This window comes from Salmo salar, chromosome 04, assembly GCF_965601325.2.
Source record: "Salmo salar chromosome 04, fSalSal1, whole genome shotgun sequence".
Lineage (NCBI taxonomy): Eukaryota > Metazoa > Chordata > Actinopteri > Salmoniformes > Salmonidae > Salmo > Salmo salar.
Window position 1 is genome coordinate 26261258 of NC_138294.1, and position 22072 is coordinate 26283329.

The 22072-nt window shown below is 41.5% G+C and overlaps 2 protein-coding genes across 3 annotated transcripts in view; both read right to left on the minus strand.

The window, feature by feature from the left end:
* Positions 1-21688, minus strand: part of LOC106602616 (uncharacterized) — a 62873-nt gene extending 41185 nt beyond the window's left edge. The window contains exons 1-3 of one of the 2 annotated variants that reach the window (XM_082974205.1): positions 21154-21671; positions 20229-20359; positions 17083-17259 (exon numbers count right to left, since the gene is read on the minus strand). In XM_082974205.1, the coding sequence (XP_082830331.1) occupies positions 17083-17259; positions 20229-20359; positions 21154-21421 (576 nt within the window). In that variant the 5' untranslated portion in view covers positions 21422-21671. Of the gene's footprint in view, positions 1-17082; positions 17260-20228; positions 20360-21153 lie in introns of both variants that reach the window. The other variant, XM_082974206.1, reaches the window with a different exon arrangement.
* LOC106602607 (uncharacterized) lies at positions 7305-10353 on the minus strand. The gene is made up of 4 exons (XM_014195347.3): positions 10251-10353; positions 9887-9998; positions 9514-9641; positions 7305-8837 (listed from the first exon to the last, which is right to left on the minus strand). The coding sequence occupies exons 1-4, from the start codon at positions 10338-10340 to the stop codon at positions 7899-7901; spliced, it is 1269 nt and encodes a 422-aa protein (XP_014050822.2). The 5' UTR covers positions 10341-10353; the 3' UTR covers positions 7305-7898.
* Positions 21689-22072: the final 384 nt, after the last annotated feature.

Sequence of the window (22072 nt, forward strand, 5' to 3'; positions counted from 1 at the left end):
GAAAGAACAGTGTGTTAGCAAGAATAGAGTAGAAAAGAATGGAGGGTCGTTCCATTTGATTTCAATTACTTTTTGAATTGACGCAAACTTTCTATACATATTTACACATGGTAGAGGTCAGAAAGAGACTTTTTGGACTTGATTGCCAAAACATTTAGGAGATCGAGGTGCTTAAAGTTGATCCATTTTGCATACCCCACCATACCATGAGACATCTCCCACTGGGCACAGATATCTGTTCAACTGACATCTGATAGTTTTGATTTACATTTGGTTGATTTGTCATGTGAATGTGAAATCAACAAAAAATGTCACCATGTCATTGGATTTATATTAAAAGTTGGGTGAAAAAACAGCGTTCAAGCATTTTTAGGTAATTGACGTTAAAGGAGAAAAAAAGTTAATCATTTGTATAAAAAAATGTTTTCAATAAATTACTAAATAGTTTGACAACCCTGTTTGTAAGCTTTTAAATTATATCAAACTCAACCGTTTATCTTTTCCAGTGATTAAGACATGGATGTCTGATGGTATGTTGGGGTATGCAAAATGGGTCAACTTTGGGCAGCTCTATCTCCTGAATGTTTTGGCACTCAGGTCCAAAAGTAACTTTATGACCACTTCTACAATGGGCAAATATTTATGGAAAGCTTCATTAAAATCAAAAGGGGTGCAGTTAAAAAGTGTTTGAAATCAGATGGAATGACCCAAGAATGACTATTCCATTTACATCACCTCAGTAAGGTAAGTATTCAACTGTCCTTGTTCTAGTCTAAGTTTACTGTCTCTCTAAAAACATTTACTCAAGCCTGTTTCAAATGACAAGTTAACAAAGGATTAATGAGGGGTATGTGGTTAATTACCCTCTTATCCCAAGACACTTCACATGATAACTATAATATGTCAGCTAAAGAATGGTTCCCAGATATCCCCTGTGCAAATCAAATCATATCAAATTTATGGGTCATATACACATGGTTAGCAGATGATATTGCGTGAGTGTAGCGAAATACTTGTGCTTTTCGTTCCGACTGCAGCAATATCTAACAAGTAATATCTAACAATTCTACAACAAATACCTAATACACACAAATCTAAGTAAAGGAATGGAATAAGAATATATAAATATATGGATGAGCAATATCAGAGTGCATAGGCTAAGATGCAATAGATAGTATAGAATACAGTATATACACTACCGTTCAAAAGTTTGGTGTCACTTAGAAATGTCCTTGTTTTCCATGAAAACATACATGAAATGAGTTGCAAAATGAATAGGAAATATGGTCAAGATGTTGACAAGATTATAAATAATGATTTTTAATTTAAATAATAATTGTGTCCTTCAAACTTCGCTTTCGTCAAAGAATCCTCCATTTGTAGCAATTACAGCCTTGCAGACCTTTGGCATTCTAGTTGTCAATTTGTTGAGGTAATCTGAAGAGGTTTCATCCCATGCTTCCTGAAGCACCTCCCACAAATTGGATTGGCTTGATGGTACTTCTTATGTACCATACAGTCAAGCTGCTCCCACAACAGCTCAATAGGGTTGAGATCTGGTGATTGTGCTGGCCACTCCATTATAGACAGAATACCAGCTGGCTGCTTCTTCCCTAAATAGTTATTGCATAGTTTGGAGCTGTGCTTTGGGTCATTGTCCTGTTGTAGAAGGAAATTGGATCCAATTAAGTGCTCTCCACAGGGTATGGCATTGCAAAATGGAGTGATAGCCTTCCTTCTTCAAGATCCCTTTTACCCCGTACAAATCTCCCACTTTACTACCACCAAAGCACCCCCAGACTATCACATTGCCTCCACCATGCTTGACAGATGGCGTCAAGCACTCCTCCAGCATCTTTTCATTTTTTCTGCGTCTCATGAATGTTCTTTGTGATACGAACACCTCAAACATAGATTAGTCTGTCCATAACACTTTTTTGTTCAATCTTCCTCTGTCCAGTGTCTGTTCTTTTGCCCATCTTATTCTTTTCTTTTTATTGGCCAGTCTGAGATATGGCTTTTTCTTTGCAACTCTGCCTAGAAGGCCAGCATCCCGGAGTCGCCTCTTCACTGTTGACATTGAGACTGGTGTTTTGCGGGTACTATTTCATGAAGCTGCCAGTTGAGGACTTGTGAGGCGTCTGTTTTTCAAACTAGACACTAATGTACTTGTCCTCTTGCTCAGTTGCGTACCGGGGCCTCCCACTCCTCTTTCTATTCTGGTTAGAGTCAGTTTGCGCTGTTCTGTGAAGGGAGTAGTACACAGTGTTGTACGAGATCTTCATTTTCTTGGCAATTTCTCGAATGGAATAGCCTTCATTTCTCAGAACAAGAATAGACTGACGAGTTTCAGAAGAAAGTTCTTTGTTTCTGACTATTTTGAGCCTGTAATCGAACCCACAAATGCTGATGCTCCAGATACTCAACTAGTCTAAAGAAGGCCAGTTTTATTGCTTCTTTAATCAGGACAACAGTTTTCAGCTGTGCTAACATAATTGCAAAAGGGTTTTCTAATGATCAATTAGTCTTTTAAAATGATAAACTTGGATTAGCTAACACAACATGCCATTGGAACACAGGACTGATGTTTGCTGATAATGGGCCTTTGTACGCCTATGTAGATATTCCCTAAAAAATCTGCCGTTTCCAGCTACAATAGTCATTTACAACATTAACAATGTCTACACTGTATTTCTGATCAATTTGATGCTATTTTAATGGACAATTTCTTTTGCTTTTCTTTCAAAACAAGGACATTTCTAAGTGACCCCAAACTTTTGAACAGTAGTATACATAAGAGATGAGTAATGCGAGATATGTAAACATTATTAACGTGGCATTATTAAAGTGACGAGTGTTCCATTTATTAATGTGGGCAATGATTTCAAGTCTGTATGTAGGCAGCAGCCTCTCAAAGCTCAAACCACACTGCTATGATTTCTCCCCATTGTGGAGACTCCTGAAGGGGTCTTCCTTTCCTGTAGCGGTCCTCATGAGAGCCAGTTTCATCATGGCGCCTTGATGGTTTTTGCAACTGCACTTGAAGAAACTTTTTCAAAGTTCTTGAAATGTTCCTGATTGACTGACTTCATGTCTAAAAGTAATTATGAACTGTCATTGCTCTTTACTTATTTGAGCTGTTCTTGCCATAATATGGACTTAGCCCTATTTGGTAAAAGACCATCTTCTCTATACCACCCCTACCTTGTCACGACACAACTGATTGGCTCAAATGCATTAAGAAGGAAAGAAATTCCACAAATTAACTTTTAACAAGGAACACCTGTTAATTGAAATGCATTCCAGGTGACTACCTCATGAAGCTGGTTGAGAGAATGCCAAGAGTGTGCAAAGCTGCCATCAAGGCAAAGAGTAGCTACTTTGAAGAATCTCACATATAAAATATATTTTGATTTGTTTCACACTTTTCAGGTTACTACATGATTCCATATGTGTTATTTCATAGGTTTTATGTCTTCACTGTTATTCTACAATGTAGAAAATAGTACAAATAAAGAAAAACCCTTGAATGAGTAGGTGTGTTCAAACTTTCGACTGGTACTGTGTATATATAAACATACAGTTGAAGTCGGAAGATTACACACTTATGTTGGAGTCATTAAAACTCGTTTTTCAACCACTCCACAAGTTTTTTTTTAACAAACTATAGTTTTGGCAAGTCGGTTAGGGCATCTACTTTTTGCATGACACAAGTCATTTTTCCAACAATTGCTTACAGACAGATTATTTCACTTATAATTTACTGTATCACAATTCCAGTGCGTCAGAAGTTTACATACATTAAGTTGACTGTGCCTTTAAACAGCTTGGAAATATCCAGAAAATGATGTCATGGCTTTAGAAGCTTCTGATAGGCTAATTGACATCATTTGAGTCAATTGGAGGTGTACCTGTGGATGTATTTCAAGGCCTACCTTCAAACTCAGTGCCTCTTTGCTTGACATCATGGGAAAATCAAAATAAATCAGCCAAGACCTCAGAAAAAAAATTGTAGACCTCCACAAGTCTGGTTCATTCTTGGGAGCAATTTCCAAACGCCTGAAGGTACCAAGTTCATCTGTACAAACAATAGTACGCAAGTATAAACACCATGGGACCACACAGCCGTCATACCGCTCAGGAAGGAGACGTGTTCTGTCTCCTAGAGATGAATGTACTTTGTTGCGAAAAGCGCAAATCAATCCCAGAACAACAGCAAAGGACCTTGTGAAGATGCTGGATGAAACAGGTACAAAAGTATCTATATCCACAGTAAAACGAGTCCTATATCAACATAACCTGAAAGGTCACTCAGCAAGGAAGAAGCCACTGCTCCAAAACCGCCATGAAAAAGCCGGACTACGGTTTGCAACTGCACATGAGGACAAAGATTGTACTTTTTGGAGAAATGTCCTCTGGTCTGATGAAACAAAAATAGAACTGTTTGGCCATAATGACCATCGTTATGTTTGGGGGGAAAAGGGGGAGGCTTGCAAGCCTAAGAACACCATCCCAACCGTGAAGCACGGGGGTGGAAGCATCATGTTGTGAGGGTGCTTTTCTGCAGGAGGGACTGGTGCACTTCACAAAATAGATGGCATCATGTGGCAGGAAAATGATGTGTATATATTGAAGCAACATCTCAAGACATCAGTCAGGAAGTTTGAAGCTTGGTTGCAAATGGGTCTTCCAAATGGACAATGACCCCAAGCATATTTCCAAAGTTGTGGCAAAATGGCTTAAGGACAACAAAGTCAAGGTATTGGAGTGGCCATCACAAAGCCCTGACCTCAACCCTATAGAAAATTTGTGGGCAGAACTGAAAAAGCGTGTGTGAGCAAGGAGGCCTACAAACCTGACTCAGTTTACACAAGCTCTGTCATAAGGAATGGGCCAAAATTCACCCAACTTATTGTGGGAAGCTACCCGAAACATTTGACCCAAGTTAAGCAATTTAAAAGGCAATGCTACCAAATACTAATTGAGTGTATGTAAACTTCTGACCCACTGGGAAAGTGATGAAAGAAATAAAAGCTGAAATAAATCATTCTCTCTACTATTATTCTGACATTTCACATTCTTAAAATAAAGTGGTGATCCTAACTGACCTAAGACAGGGAATTTTTACCAGGATTAAATGTCAGGAATTGTGAAAAACTGAGTTTAAATGTATTTGGCTAAGGTGTAATGTAAACTTCCGACTTCAACTGTATATGACACTGAACAAAAATATAAACGCAACATGTAAAGTATTGGTCCCATATTTCATGAGCTGAAACAATAGATTCCAGATTTTTTTTCTCTCAAATGTTGTGCACAAATTTGTTTACATCCCTGTTTGTGAGAATTTCTCCTTTGCCAAGATAATCCATCCACCTGACAGGTGTAGCATATCAAGAATATTATTAAATAGTTGCACAGGTGCACTTTGTGCTGGGGACAATAAAAGGCCACTCTAAAATTTGCAGTTTTGTCAAACAACACGTTGCCACAGATGTCTCAAATTTTGAGGGAGCGTGCAATTGGCATGCTGACTGCAGGAATGTCCACCAGAGCTGTTATCAGAGAATTTAATGTTAATTTCTCTACCATAAGCCGCATCCATCGTCATTTTTGAGAATTTGGCAATGGCCTCACAACCGCAGACCACATGTATGGCGTCGTGCGGGTGATCAGTTTGCTGATGTCAACATTGTGAACAGAGTGTCCCATGGTGGTGTTGGGGTTATGGTATGGGCAGGCATAAACTACGTACAACGAACACAATTGCATTTCATCAATGGCAATTTGAATGCACAGAGATACCGTGACGAGATCGTGAGGCCCATTGTCGTGCCATTCATCCGCTGCCATCACCTCATATTTCAGCATGATAATGCACAGCCCCATGTTGCAAGGATCTGTACACAATTCATGGAAGCTGAAAATTTCAGTTTTTGCATGGCCTGCATATTCACCAGGCATGTCACCCATTGAGCATGTTTGGGATGCTCTGGATCGGCGTGTACGACTGCATGTTCCAGTTTGCTTGCTGTTAGCCATCTCGTTTAAAATAATGGCTGTGAAACATTGTAGCATTTAAACTTTAGATCACCTGTTAATGTGATGAACACGATAAAACATTTTTGCAATGGGAGTAGGCCTAATAGCAGATTTGTTCATTTCATTTTGGAAATGAAATGGTTGTGCTTTTGTATTGTTATGATTTCATGGCACCTACTGGAGTGAATGGGTTGCGTATTCTTTTAACGTTAGGGACTGTACGTTATTTATAATGAGATTTACCTGGAGAAAATCGGACCTCAAATGAAAATGGATCGCCCTCCCTTCAGTAAAATATATTTTTACCCGACCCTCCCTGAATGCCTGAAAAAAAACAAGTGACCCTCCCCTATACCCAAAATAATAATTCAAACAAAGTGGGTAGCAGAGAACATGCCTATCGTTTACCAGGGATTAACACCGGTAACAGGATCCCAGAACTGTCCAGAAAAAAGACCTGGGAAATTACAAAATGTTTGTCTATACAAGCCAGAATGTTAAATAAAATTATATTTACACTTACTTTAGTTGTACATGCTGTTGGTCCTTTTGGTAGCTGGAGGTGGAGATAAGGTATACACAGGAAAGTGTTGTTTACCCGACTTTTTGCAGTGCCGGTAGGTTCTATCACTTGACGCATTGCACATGTTGCACAATATGTAAACAATAGCCAAATGTAGTCAACCGGAGCACCCTTCCTCTCAATCAGCTGGAAGTGTTTTCTGTTCGGGCTGTGGTTCGGTTAGGGTCACCCATATTGTGCAAATGTTTGTCAAGTGTGAATTGCATCAGTATTGAAAATAAAAACTGGAAATACAAACCAATATAAAAGACCAGTGTACTGAATGTCAGGTTGATAATACTAATACTTCCCTGTGGATATTTTGAATCAGATTACCTCCGACATATGGACAAAATCAGCAGACAACAGGTAAAGTAAGTTGAAATGAAGTCCGTACAACATTCTGACTTGTAATGGGACTGTTCAGGAATGCTGAGCCTACATGTTAGAGACCAGTGCCTAAGTATTTCACTCTCGGATTCTAAAAGAGGCAACCACACTGCTAACCTTATGCCTAACTCGAACCTTAAAGACCAAAAAGTACATTTTTGTTTTCATGAACTTTCACGATATAGGCAATCTTTACTTTGTGGCTGTGGAATATAGTGGAAACCCTTTCCAAGCTCAGAGCAGTCAGTAATTGAACTAAAAACGAATGACTGGCTCGATCCCATCTGTGGCAAGGACAGAAACCTAGAGGTTAGAAGGAAGCCAAGGAGACCAAGGCCATTTTAATTCTAAATGATAAACAAGCAAATCAAAATCAACACATCAAAAGGACAACATGATTTCTCATTTATTAACAGATTTGATCACCTAATTAATTATAGCACATAAAGGAACAGGTATCACCTGACTCCACCAAATAATGTTTTGGTGGGGAGGTGTTATAGCTTGAGTACCAGTCTCTTTAGCTAACATTCCACTCCTTCCATTTTGAAATATGAAAATTCTATCATGAGCTGGAGGTTAACAGATGAGTGGATCCTGATAAGATAAAACTCACAGCTATCCTCCAATCACAAATATTTTCTAAATATTGAAACTGTCGCCCCCCCCCCCTCCCCCCCAGAGTGAGATTACGTACGAACTGATATTGTTACACTTCGATTACAGCGTTTTTCACAATCCCAGCACACCAGATGTATCATGTGAGCGTACCCAGATGCTCAACTGAAGGAATTAGTAATCCCCCAAAAATCCCCCCAGGACACTTCACATGATAACTGGAATATTACAGCTAAATAATGGGTCCCAGACATCCCCTACGTAGCCTACATCTCAAGCCACACTGCTATGATTTCTCCCCATTGTGGACACTTCTATGTCTGATGAGGTTACTAAGGAAGGAAAAGCTCTTGTAACACAGCTTACACATGAAGGGCCTCTCCTTGGTGTGAACAGTCTGGTGCTGCTTCACATAGTTCACCTTAGCAAAACGCTTCCCACATGTGGGGCAGGCGTACGGCTTGTCAGCGTCTGTCCTAATGCTCGGCCTCCCATATTGTGACCCAATGACACCAGAGGAGGTAGAAGAAGCAGGAGCCACCGCACTCAGGTGGTTAGTCTTTGAGCTCCTTCCTTGACCTCTAGCCATCATTTGGGTGTTGTTGGGATTGTGTGCTGTGTTATAAGCTAGGTACCTCTTGTGATGAACACCCATCCTGACCCTGTCTGTATTGGTGGGGTAACCATGAGGTAACTGAGGAAGGCTAGACCCAGGCTTTCTATGAACCCAGTCACCAGACATTAGATGAGATCCTGAAGGAGAAGACAGACTTGCTGATAGACTACCACCAGGTGAGTCTCCCACCAGTCTCTGTGGAGGCTGAAGCCCAGGGTGACCTGCTCTGTTCATCATGGATACTGTGGTGTTTGTATCATAGGAACATGAGGGTCTATCTCTATCAGCCCCAGGCCCTGCTTCATCCCTGCACTGAGACTGTGAAGAGAAGGGTCTGGGCTGCAGACTGGGTCCCTGACTGGAGCCTCCGTCTCTCTGATGACCACCAGGATTGAGGTTGTTCAGTCCACCTGTCCACTGGTTGTGTTCTGTGTTGTGGTGGAGACTCTGTCCCTTGTGGTTCGATCCTTGTACCGACTCGGGAAGGAAGAGCAACGGCTCCTGATCCAGGGTTCTGATCCGGGGCCAGGGTTTGTGACCAGCTGCTTCAGAGGTCAAGTCTCTCCCGCCAGCAACACTGGACATCAGCAGGTCCTCATGGACTGCAGACTGTAAACAGAAATTGTACAGAAGAACATAAAGGTTTATATAAGAAGCTCTTTGCTGTACACAGAAAAACATGACATGAAATGATTAAATGTTAACCACAGTCTAGCCTATCTCTAACACTGTGATTCAAGTACCTAACAATATGGAGCCATTGGAGTTTATTATAAATAAATACATATAAATAATGTCCATATGTGTTGATTCAAGAATGAAGTTTGGGTTCCATAGAACGAAACGGGAAACTAAAGGCTTTCCCTTTCCTACTGTCATTTGTCAATGGGCTTGTGTATCCATTTAGTGTTGAGGCACTGGCATTGTCTGAGGTCTGGTTTAACATTAGGAGAGTGTGAGGAGGATGAAGGCCAGGGAGAGTCTGTGATGTCACAGGGTCCATGTTCCAGTTGATAGATCCTATAGAAGGCAGGCTGAAGGCAGCACCTGTTAGGGGGTTAACCTGAGGCGCCATCAGTCTCTCTGAATCACAACTATAGGAGCAGGACGGAGCATCGCTAACCGAGTCTGTGTCTGTTCTCTCCCCCCGCATACACACACCTCAAATCGACACCTCATCCAGTCTGTTGTCAGTTTGGTTGTTTTGTGTTCTGGTTGTTTTGTGTTTCTGGTTAACAGTGTTGTTCCCCAGCCCAGAGTTGAGGACGCTGTCCCATCCACTGACCTCCACTATGTCGCCTCTGGTCCTGGCCTGCTCGGGGATGTCATCCCCCGGGCCCTTGGCTGCACCAGTCTGGGTCTGGGAATCCAAGACGGCCGCCCAGTCTCCTCTGTTAGCCTCCAGCCAACTACCTACAGAAAGAGGTTAGAAAATAGACTTTACAAACATGGAAGAGAACTCTACATTTTGATTTTTTTTGTTGTCAATTACCTGGTCAAGTTCATACATTATAATGTGTGGTTTTGTATGTAAACACAAGTTGTATTGATAAAAACATTTGAATTAAGAAAATTAAGAAAAAAACTATAGCCAGGTGCATCACTATTCCCATTGAAGATCTATTACTGTATGTAGGCTATATGTATTTCTCCATTACCTTGCTCCCCCATCTTTAGTCCACTCAGCAGATCAATACTCTCTGGTCCGTCCTCTATTGTCTCCTCTTTGACCAGCAGCAGATCAGGCTTCCCATCCTCCATGTCTACTGACTGTAAGAGATACAGAGTGAGAGGATGTTGGATCAAGAAATCTGATATGAGCACCCTGCTATGGAGCATCTTCTGATTGAGCAATGAGGGATTGCTATGAGTACTATGCAAACATGTTAGTTGATTTGATTAGTTGACACTAATACTTGGATGATTCAAAGGCATGGTACCACAGCTCTCCTCCTCTGAGACACTTTGTGGATACAGGCCCTGACCTAATACCATTCAGACAGTAGTTCACAGTGAGCTCACCTCAGTGAGACTGTGTGTGGTCCTGTGCTGCTCAGCTGGTTCCTCTGTGGGTTCAGGAGGAGGTGTAGTCTGGTTGTCCTCCATGACCATGGTCCTCTCAAGGTTCCCCGCCCCCCAGACCCCTCCTCCTTCACCAGCAGCACCTCTCGGACCCTCCTCCTCCTGGAAGAGACAGATGATACAGATTACACAGACATACACTCCCTCAAGTACGTACACACAGATAATAAACACACTTTCAACATGGAGTGTTTACCCATCCCCACTATGTTTGAGTCCTATACTGTAGTTACAGAATGACTTCATTGTTGTTAAACCCATCATGGTGGATATAAATATGATGTGGGTAAATAGTCAGCTATGATAAGTCAAAAGTCAGACAAACCTGACTAAACTATTTTGACGTGTACAGTAGGTGTTTGTTAGTGTGTGGGAATGTGTAGGTATATTTACTAGGTGTTTATTGGTTATAAAGTCCCATTTTGCTGTTTATTAACCCTTTACACGGCCTACAGTGCCTCCAGAAAGTAGTCATTTTCCACAATTTGTTGTATTACAGCCTGAATGCAAAATTTATCAAATGTAGATTTCTTTGTCACTGGCCTACATACAAATACCCCATAATGTCAAAGTGGAATTATGTTTTTACATATTCTTACAAAAATTATAAAAAATGAAAAGCTGAAATGTCTTGAGTAAATAAGTATTGAACCACTTTGTTATGGCAAGCCTAAATAAGTTAATGAGTGAACATTTGCTTAATTAACAAGTCACATAATAAGTTGCATGGACTCTGTATGTAAGTGTTAAACATTTTTTTTTTTTACTCTCTCAGGACCCCACAGGTTTTCCAATGACTCGCAAAGAAGGGTACCTATTGGTAGATGGGTAAACAAAAAAAGCAGACATTGAATATCCTTTTGAACATGGTGAATTTATTAAATTACACTTTGGATGGTGAATAAATACACCCATATACAGGAGTCCTTCCTAACTCAGTTGCCGGAGAGGAAGGAAACCTCTCAGGGATTTCACCATGAGGCCAATGGTGCCTTTAAAAATGGAGTTTAATAGCTGTGATAGGAGAAAACTGAGGATGGATGAACAACATTGTAGTTACTCCACAGTACTAACCTAATTGACAGAGTAAAAAGAAGGAAGCCTGTAAAGAATAAAAAATATTCCAAAACATGAATCCTGTTTGCAACAAGGCACTAAAGTAATACTGCAAAAAATGTGTCAAAGCAATTATTTTTTGGTCCTGAATACAAAGTGTTATGTTTGGGGCAAATCCAGTACAACACATTACTAAGTACCACTCTCTATATTTTCAAGCATAGTGGTGGCTGCATCATGTTGTGGGTATGCTTGTCATCACTAAGGACTGGGGACTTTTTCAGGATAAAAAAGAAACAGAACAGAGCTTAGCACAGGCAAGTGCCTAGTTCCCACCAGATACTGGGAGATTAATTCACCTTTCAACAGGACAACAACCTAAAGCATAATGCCAAATCTACACTGGAGTTCCTTACCAAAAAAAAACAGTGAATGTTCCCGAGTGCCCGAGTTACAGTTTTGTAAATCTACTTGAAAATCTATGGCAAAACCTGAAAATGCTTGTCTAGCAATGATCAACAACCAATTTGACAGAGCTTCAAATAATAAAATGGGCAAATGTTGCACAATCCAGTTGTGGAAATCTCTTAGACCCAGAAAGACTCAAAGCTGTAATCGCTGTCAAAGGTGCTTGCTTCTACAAAGTATTGACTCAGGGGTGTGAATACTTATGTAAATTAGTTATATCTGTATTTAGTTTTTAATACATTTGCTAACATTTCGGAAAACATGTTTTCACTTTGTCATTATGGGGTATTGTGTGTAGATGGGTGAGAAAAATATATATTTTGAATTTAAGCTGTAACAAGAAAATGTGGAATAAGTCAAGGGGTATGAATACTTTCTGAAGGCACTGGATAATGATAGGGCTAAATTGAAATGTTTCTTACAGAAGAAATATGAAATGCATAAGCATGGTAGCAATTGAAAGGGAACAGTTTTGAGATTATGGAAACTGTTGCGTCCAAAGTAGAGGACACAACAGTTCACCTAACACAATACTGAATCGCAACATTACACTGTTGACTTGATGTGCATTTTACATTTACTGTACTTTTCACCGCATTTGCTGACAACGAAATGATAAAATACTCTTGATTCATTCAGTAACATGACAAGAATATTCCTGGAAAATGTGGGGTACGTGCAACATAAGACAGAAAAATGACAAGGGTTTGAGTGAGAGGTCTAACTGCTGACTTCAAGTGGACACACACCTCTCAAAAGTGTGCACAGTTCCTACGTAATTTCAATGCACTTTTATGACTCAAAGAACAGTCTCCAACTACAAGGTGCTTTTTTTGTTGCTCTCCTAGCTGTGCCGTTGAGGAACTGCAGCAAGCACACTTGTCGCAATCCAAAACTGGACCATTTTAAATGGGTGAGGTGGACATCATTTGAAAGCTTGTTTTATTGCCAACATGATTAGCTAAGTTATAAAATACGATATTACAGTGTTAGGCTTTCACAAGACATTTCAGAGAAACAGATCGTAATTTTGGTGAGAATGTTCCGTGGCTAATAGACAGACTCATTTTGTTCAGAACAGCTTCTGACACCATGTCGTCTTGTAACTGTACATCAAACATAGGGATCATAAACATTGACACTGTAAACAGTGTACAAAACATTAGGAACACCTGCCTACTGTTGAGTGGCACCCCCTTTTGCCCTCAGAACAGCCTCAATTCGTCAGGCATGGACTCTACAAGGTGTCGAAAGCGTTCCACAGGGATGCTGGCCCATGTTGACTGCAAAGCTTCCCACAGTTGCGTTAAGTTGGCTGGATCTCCTTTGGGTGGTGGACCATTCTTGATACACAAGGGAAACTGTTGAGCGTGAAAAACCCAGCAGCATTGCAGTTCTTGCCACACTCAAACTGGTGCGCCTGGCACCTACCATACACTGTTCAAAGGTATTTAAATATACTGCTCAAAAAAATAAAGGGAACACTTAAACAACACATCCTAGATCTGAATGAAAGAAATACATTTATTAAATACTTTTTTCTTTACATAGTTGAATGTGCTGACAACAAAATCACACAAAAATAATCAATGGAAATCCAATTTATCAACCCATGGAGGTCTGGATTTGGAGTCACACTCAAAATTAAAGTGGAAAACCACACTACAGGCTGATCCAACTTTGATGTAATGTCCTTAAAACAAGTCAAAATGAGGCTCAGTAGTGTGTGTGGCCTCCACGTGCCTGTATGACCTCCCTACAACGCCTGGGCATGCTCCTGATGAGGTGGCGGATGGTCTCCTGGGGGATCTCCTCCCAGACCTGGACTAAACCATCCGCCAACTCCTGGACAGTCTGTGGTGCAACGTGGCGTTGGTGGATGGAGCGAGACATGATGTCCCAGATGTGCTCAATTGGATTCAGGTCTGGGGAACGGGCGGGCCAGTCCATAGCATCAATGCCTTCCTCTTGCAGGAACTGCTGACACACTCCAGCCACATGAGGTCTAGCATTGTCTTGCATTAGGAGGAACCCAGGGCCAACCGCACCAGCATATGGTCTCACAAGGGGTCTGAGGATCTCATCTCGGTACCTAATGGCAGTCAGGCTACCTCTGGTGAGCACATGGAGGGCTGTGCGGCCCCCCAAAGAAATGCCACCTCACACCATGACTGACCTACCGCCAAACCGGTCATGCTGGAGGATGTTGCAGGCAGCAGAACGTTCTCCACGGCATCTCCAGACCCTGTCACGTCTGTCACGTGCTCAGTGTGAACCTGCTTTCATCTGTGAAGAGCACAGGGCGCCAGTGGTGAATTTGCCAATCTTGGTGTTCTCTGGCAAATGCCAAACGTCCTGCACGGTGTTGGGCTGTAAGCACAACCCCCACCTGTGGACGTCGGGCCCTCATACCACCCTCATGGAGTCTGTTTTTGACCATTTGAGCAGACACATGCACATTTGTGGCCTGCTGGAGGTCATTTTGCAGGGCTCTGGCAGTGCTTCTCCTGCTCCTCCTTGCACAAAGGCGGAGGTAGCGGTCCTGCTGCTGGGTTGTTGCCCTCCTACGGCCTCCTCCACGTCTCCTGATGTACTGGCCTGTCTCCTGGTAGCGCCTCCATGCTCTGGACACTACGCTGACAGACACAGCAAACCTTCTTGCCACAGCTCGCATTGATGTGCCATCCTGGATGAGCTGCACTACCTGAGCCACTTGTGTGGGTTGTAGACTCCGTCTCATGCTACCACTAGAGTGAAAGCACCGCCAGCATTCAAAAGTGACCAAAACATCAGCCAGGAAGCATAGGAACTGAGAAGTGGTCTGTGGTTACGACCTGCAGAACCACTCCTTTATTGGGGGTGTCTTGCTAATTGCCTATAATTTCCACCTGTCGTCTATTCCATTTGCACAACAGCATGTGAAATTTATTGTCAATCAGTGTTGCTTCCTAAGTGGACAGTTTGATTTCACAGAAGTGTGATTGACTTGGAGTTACATTGTGTTGTTTAAGTGTTCCCTTTATTTTTTTGAGCAGTGTATTTTGCCTTGCCTATTCACCTTCTGAATGACACACAAACATAATCCAAGTCTCAACGCTTAAAAATACTTCTTTAACCCGTCTCATCCACTTCATCTACACAGATTGAAGTCGATTTAACAAGTGACATCAATAAGGAATCATAGCTTTCAACTGGATTCACCTGGTCAGTCTGTCATGGACAGAGTGTTCCTAATGTTTTGACACTGTGTATATGACATGAGTTTTATCATATGCAAATGTGAAGTGCACATTTGGACTTATGAGTGTTTGGCTTGCTTGTATGACAACAAAGCTGTATTTATTATAATCCTTAACATCTCATCTTTCAAAATACATAGCGTCCTCTTAATTTACAGCATTTCCTTCATTCAGACAACAAAAAGTTGCCCAATTAGTGGGAGGGATGGGTGCAACTTGTCACGTGTTGTGCTCAAGTTCAGAACAGCTGTCAGTCAAAACCCATACAGAGCCTGAACACTGACGTAATTTATATCATGTTACTGTACAGCCACTGTCGTTACAATTTAGGTGCTTATCAGTGCCCAAATCTGCCACTTTCAACCCGTGTACAGGTAGGTACGAGTCTAAAGGGCTAAACATAAACAAGTGTTAAATACACCATATGAAAACCACACATACACGTCTCAACAAAAAAAATCTACATGAATTTTCTCATTAAAAGTGTCTTAGGAAAAAAATGTAAGTAGTTGAATGGAAGTAATGAAACACATCATATCCTACACAGTACAAACACAACATGTAACGGACTTAAGGCTTATATATATGCCTTAGAAATCACACAATGTTTGGATGCAATATTCTACTAAGGAATATTCAACAGTAAAATCAGTTAGTCTTGTTATTCCAAATGCATCTGTGGATCTGTTCTGTTGACAACAATGAAAATTCAGCTTTGTCTTTAATGCAGGTTTGATCTAAACGTCAGAAGCTACAGTATCAAGTAGAAATGGTTACGATCTTTGTCAGGGTTGTTACAACTGGGCACCACACCTGACCAACTAAGCTAATTGATCAGTTCAGTGATTGCCTAAATTCAACACACCTGGGCTTCCAGATCAGTTAAATCAAAAAACTTAAGTGCCTGTAGCACTCCAGGACCAGGGTTGCCTACCCCTGTTCTATGTTATAGAGTGGTATGTTTTTTCTGCTGGTGTACTCTGAGGTAGCTATGCAAACGGCCTTTCTTCCATGTGGATCTTCAGGTGCATCTTCAGCTGGTCCTGGCGGGAGAACCTCTTCTCACACTGGGGGCACCTAAAGGGTTTCTCCCCTGTGTGGACCCTCTGGTGCCTCGTCAGGTCACCAGCCTGGGCGAAGCGCATGTGACACTGGGTACATTTGAAGGGTTTCTCCCCTGTGTGGACCCTCTGGTGCCTCTTCAGGGTGCCAGCTTGGGCGAAGCACATATGACACTGGGTACAGATGAAGGGTTTCTCCCCTGTGTGGGCCCTCTGATGGATATCCAACTTCTGGGTGCAGCTGAAGCCTTTGTTACAGAAGTTGTCGAGGAACCGTTTATCTTTAATATTGCCTGATGTTGCTCCCACTCCCGGAGCCTGGGCTCTAGCTCTGTCGTTTGAGTTCAATACCTGATCGAAACGGACACGGTTGTTTGAATCGGAAGGCCCCATCGATGTGGACACTGGGTCGTGACCGCTGTATGCGTGTAAAGGGGAGTGGGTCGCGACATTTGGATTTGTCTCTAAGCTTTCCCTATTTTCTAAGAAATCTCTGCCCTGTGAGTGTCCGTCTCCTAGGTGACTATCTGCATTCCATGTGGGAGGAACATCGCCCTCCACTTTCACAGTCACTTTATCTACGACAAGACCCTTTACGCACCCTTCAGCATATACACTACTACTGTACTGGTTCCAGTCCCCTCTAGACAGATCAGTCTGTGTCTCTAAACCTAATGGCATGTTGCCAGGGTCCATCCCTGTAACGTAAGAACAAGACGGATCATTACCAGTCTCTAACACGTCACCTGAGTCCGGATGGGAATGAACCGTCCTCATGCTCGGGTTACCGTAAAGTAAATACTCTGAGCCGGGAGCAGGACAGCCCAGTGGCCCCAGTCTCTCAGGGTCTGATCTGTGGTCAGATCCTGTGTGCAAAAGCCTTTGTGTTACAGTTAAAGTCTCTGTGTCGGTCTCTGACTTGAGGACGGCGTTCAGCGTTCCACTGACCTCCGTGATGCTGCGTCGCGTCCTGGGCTGCGCTGGGGCGGTGGTAGAGTCCTCCGTGGCTACAGGGGGTGCTACTCCAGCCGCTGCTCCAGTCTGGATGTCTCTGCTGTGTTGTAGCTCCTTTCCTTCAGAACTCTCCTGCTTAACCCCAGGACCTGCAGCCTCTGCATCTGCAGACTGACACAAGAAGGATGTGTTTAGACAGCAGCACAATTCTGATCTTTTTTTCCACTAATTTTCCCACTAATTTACACTTTTGACCAATGAAATCAGCTAGGAAAAAGATCTGATGTGAAAATGTGATTGGTCAAAAGACAACAATGACGTAGGGACGTCTCACAAGCTCCCCTATGGGTAGTTTCATTTGATTTCAATTACTTTTTGACCGCACTACTTTTGATTTGAACAAAACTTTCCATGGTAGAAGTGGGCAGAAAGTGACTTTTTGGACCTGAGTGCCAAAACATTCAGGAGATAGAGGTGCTCAAAGTTGACCCATTTTGCTTCCCCCACCATACCCTGAGACATCCATGTCTTAATCACTGGAAAAGATAAACGGCTGAGTTTGATATAATTTAAAAGCTTACAAACAGGGTTGTCTATTTTTTGATTTCTTGAAAAATAAAAACGTTTTCTTTTAACACCAATTATCTAAAAAAGTCAACTTTTCTTGCATATGTTGTAGCTTAGACTATTTTACATAATCTGAGGTGTTTGTGTTGTGCCAGTCATCAGCTGAGGCACAGCATGCTCTTGAAAACAGGGTGGTGGGTGTCATGTTTTGACTGATAAATGTACTAAAATGGGTATACAATTTCAACTTTCAATTGGTACCAAAAAAACAGTTGGCGGTCCATACATCAGAGAATGTTGACTTGAATGGGAATATCAGATGTTTTATATTATACTGTGAATCATCCATAGGAAACCTATTGAAATCATAGAAATATAGATAACAGAATATACATTCTTACTTAAGTTGACATTCAACTGTGAATTGACCGGCGGCTATCTTTGCGGTCGTAATTGGAAGTTTAAATGCCCACACCAGTAGAAAAACTTTTTTCGAGCTGAAAGATGATGGCCATAGCTTACCCATGATTTTGCACAACGATTTAAGTCAATAAGTCGTTTTAGTCAAAGTATGATATATTTGGGCTTGTAGTGACAAATCTGAACTGCCCACTTTGTGCAAATCCGTGTGAATGCAGTGTGTTTTCCTATGATATGACATACAAATGCTTTTCAAACTACGTTTCATTTCAGGGCTGGTTTTATTTGAATGTTACCACCCACCAGCATGGCATTGTTCATTAATCAGAAACAGCTACAAAATGATTCCCATTTGCGACTGAGATGAGACAAACAGCCTTGTGTCTGTATTAAATATACATATATCTGAACATTTTATAAATGGTATAATTGCGTGATATGATAGCATTATGCAAACCCGTCGCCCCAAAATGAATGGTTTTGACCACTACATTTTTGCTTCACTTTACACTATACTGCTTTGATTGTTGTAACGTTAGCTAGAAACCACAAGTGTCTATCCAGATAATGAAAAAGCACCCGTGAAAGTAAAATTTAAGGAACTTATAGTTACATGCTGGGCCTAAAATTAACACCCGGGTAGACTTTGGCGTGTAAGATGTCTATTTCACCAGGGCTCAACAGTGGTCAGGGCTCAACAGTGAGAGCATTTCACTTGTATTTGTGAATAAAAACAATAAAGTATGATCACATTTATAGTAAAATAAATGCTGCATTACCTGTTTTCAAAGTATTTCCGCTGTTTTGTTTCCTAGCTGGTAAATTAAAAATGGCACAAAGTCAAAGAACTACGAATGCTATATAGCCTATTCCACCTCGCCCTTCCTGGCTGGAAGCTGTGCCCACGTTTAGAGCTGAGTGAAATATACATTTTTAGAAAATCTGCACGCAGGCATAATAGTTGGTCTAATTTATTTGAAACAAAAGTCTACTGAAGTGAGACTTTGTCCTTGTGTTTCTTGGCTATTTAAAAGATTTTGTTCACAAGCTAGTTTGTCAATGAACAAAGTCATTGTAGCCTATACTTTCACTTCCCGTGAGAACCATGAGCACGAGCTGACTTGGCTTTGCTGTACCAGCAGTCGAAACCTACCAGCAGCCTACCTAGCTACCAAAGGTTGCAACATGTCCATAACAATGTAGAAAAACACATAACAGCCATCTTTCAATAGTTATCCATATTACCGGAGCTTCATCTTATTATTTCTAACTATTTCTATAGCGGATTTGCAGCCACAATTTATGGAAGATGCCAAAACTTTGGAGATGACGAAGTCAAAGATAGGCCAGTGGTTTCCATTTGTGGCAATGTTTTCCCTAAATAAATGGTTATGACAAATCCAGCTCCAGAACCAGACATAGAGCCATCTGGCTAATATTTAGAATATGGTGTAGTAAAAAAAAATTCAACGGCATCAACAAATAACATTAGCTAGCTAGATAAGTTTAGCATGCTAGGTAGCTACACTGACAGTGCCCTATTTGTCAGCGGCCCAGCCTGTCATTTTAATTAAGTAGCCTTTGTCATTTTTCGGAGGTGGAACTTAAATGTGCATTTCCTCTTTAGGACAGGAAATTATGTTGAAATAGTGGTAGCAACTTAAATTAAAATGTCAATGGTGTATCAGCTAAATTGCAGTGGTCTGAATGGATGTCAATTCTATGAATTATATTCCTATAATTCAAATGACACCCACCATGTTTTCAAGAGTATGCTGTGTCTCAACTGATGGCGGGCACAACACAAACACGGCCAATTATGTAAATTAGGGTCTAAATTTAATTACCACCCTGCTTGTAAGCTTTAAAATTATATTATACGCAACTGTCATTTTTTCCGCAGTAGTAAAGACATGGATGTCCCATGGTATTGTGGGGTATGCAAAATGGGCCAACTTTGAGCACCTCTATCTCCTGAATGTGTATGGAAAGTGCTGTTCAAATCAAAAGGGGTGCAGTCAGAAAGTGATTGAAATCAAACGGAACGATGTAAGCAAGTGAATAGCTGAGGGGAGCGTTTATGAAGAAAAACAAATCAGGACACATTTGATTTACAAAGTAACTAATTGTTAATGCAACACTATTACACTAACCTCTATCACGATAATGTGCTGGGTTGAGGTTTCACTCCCCTCATCAACAGTGATTGGTTGGTCATCTCTCCATGTATTGTGCACCGCTGGCTTCACAAAGCTCCTGTGGCCTCCAGTGAGATGTCCTTCACCTGAGAGAGTGATTGGGGGAAAAGAGGTGGTTAGGTTAGCTACTGTCAATGCTCAACGCTATATTGCACACTGTGGACACGGTCTAGAATTGGCAAGGATGTAAGGTAACACTTCTCATAACTTCTTGACATACTATTTATAGGTCAACTGATTATGTTCCATGCATCATATAGAAAATGCAGAAATTCTGGTTAGAATATTATATTGTGTCTTTGGTGTCTCAAGGCCATCAGACTGCTAAACAGCCATCACTAACTCAGAGGCTGCTGCCTACATTGAGACCCAATCACTGGCCACTTTAATAAATGGATCACTAGTCACTTCATACAATGCCACTGTAAATAATGACACTTTAATAATGTTTACATATCTTACATTACTCATATCACATGTATATACTGTATTTTATACCATCTATTGCACCTTGCCTATGCCGCTCGGCCATCGCTCATCCATATACTTACATGTACATATTCTCATTTTAGCCCTTTAGATTTGTGTGTATTAGGTAGTTGTTGGGGAATTGTTAGATTACTTGTTAGATATTACTGCACTGTCGGAACTAGAAGCACAAGCATTTCGCTACACTCGCATTAACATCTGCTAACCATGTGTATGTGACAAATAAAATTTGATTTGCGTAAGATATCTAAGTTGCATACTATCCAACAACTGACCAAGACCTAATTCTGGTTAACCCTAATGTGGTTAAAACCATAATGTGGTTAACGCATCTAAAGTCACACGCGCAGAGGGGAACGGGGCCACAGGTCCCGCGTTCTGCAAAATGTACCTCTTGCCATTCCTCTGTATCGGTCGAGGATCTTGACACTACTGGGACGACTGGCGAGGACGCGCTCTGCGCGCTCCCGTGCCATCTTCAGTTCCAGTAGCTGTAGTTTCCTCCGCAATGCCCTGTTTTCTTTCTGGCTTTGAGTTATTTCCAAACGGATCACTGCATAGTCGTCGTCTACGAGCTTACAGATCTCTGCCACGGCTGCATTCGCTAGTACCTCCATGATGGAGGCTATTTGAGTGTGAAAAACCATACAGTTAGCCATTGTTAGCTCCTTGCTAGCTAGCGTTACCTAGATAACATATATTAACCAAGTCCTGTCTCCAACGTGAATTAAACACTACCTGGGGAAGTATGTGATGCCGTGCAGTTAAATTAGTAATATTTTGAGTTGCATGGTGTTAATAAACGTCTAAATAACAAAAATAAAAACGCTGAAGTGGAAAATGTAGTGGTCACTGTTCACTTCCGTTTACACTGAAGAGAAAGGATCTTATTGGCGTGCGTCATGGCTCAAAGGGTGTGGTTAAGTGAAAGTGTATGGTGGCAGCGCGCTGTTCTTTGAAATGTTTTATTAAGTTAGCTACACATTCAGGGCTCTATTTTCGGCTGGCGCAAACACAGCGTTTTGACCAGAACCGGCGCCTCCGCTTGACAACGCTTCGCTCCAAAAGATTGGCTGCTTCGTGGGCAAAGGTGTGAACCTATTTAAGTAAGTACATTTATTTTTACATACCGTTAGTGAAATATCACATCACTAAGGAATTAACATGTTCCACACACATCAACAGTCGTGTTGAAAACACAACGCCTCTTCCCCCTCAGGAGCCTGAAAAGATTTGGCAGATTCTCAAAGTTCTACAGCTGCACCAGTGAGAGCATCTTGACTGCCGGCAACTAATTGGTGTCCGACTGC

Bases quoted from the DNA above. Each gene is read 5' to 3' on its own strand.
- LOC106602607 (XM_014195347.3), bottom strand. From the start codon at position 10,340: ATGGTCATGGAGGACAACCAGACTACACCTCCTCCTGAACCCACAGAG. The intron at 9,642-9,886 runs GTAATGGAGAAA...CTCTTTCTGTAG, and splicing joins ACTAAAGATGGGGGAGCAAG to GTAGTTGGCTGGAGGCTAAC. The intron at 8,838-9,513 runs GTCAGTGGATGG...TTCTGTTTACAG, and splicing joins CCAGAGGCGACATAGTGGAG to TCTGCAGTCCATGAGGACCT.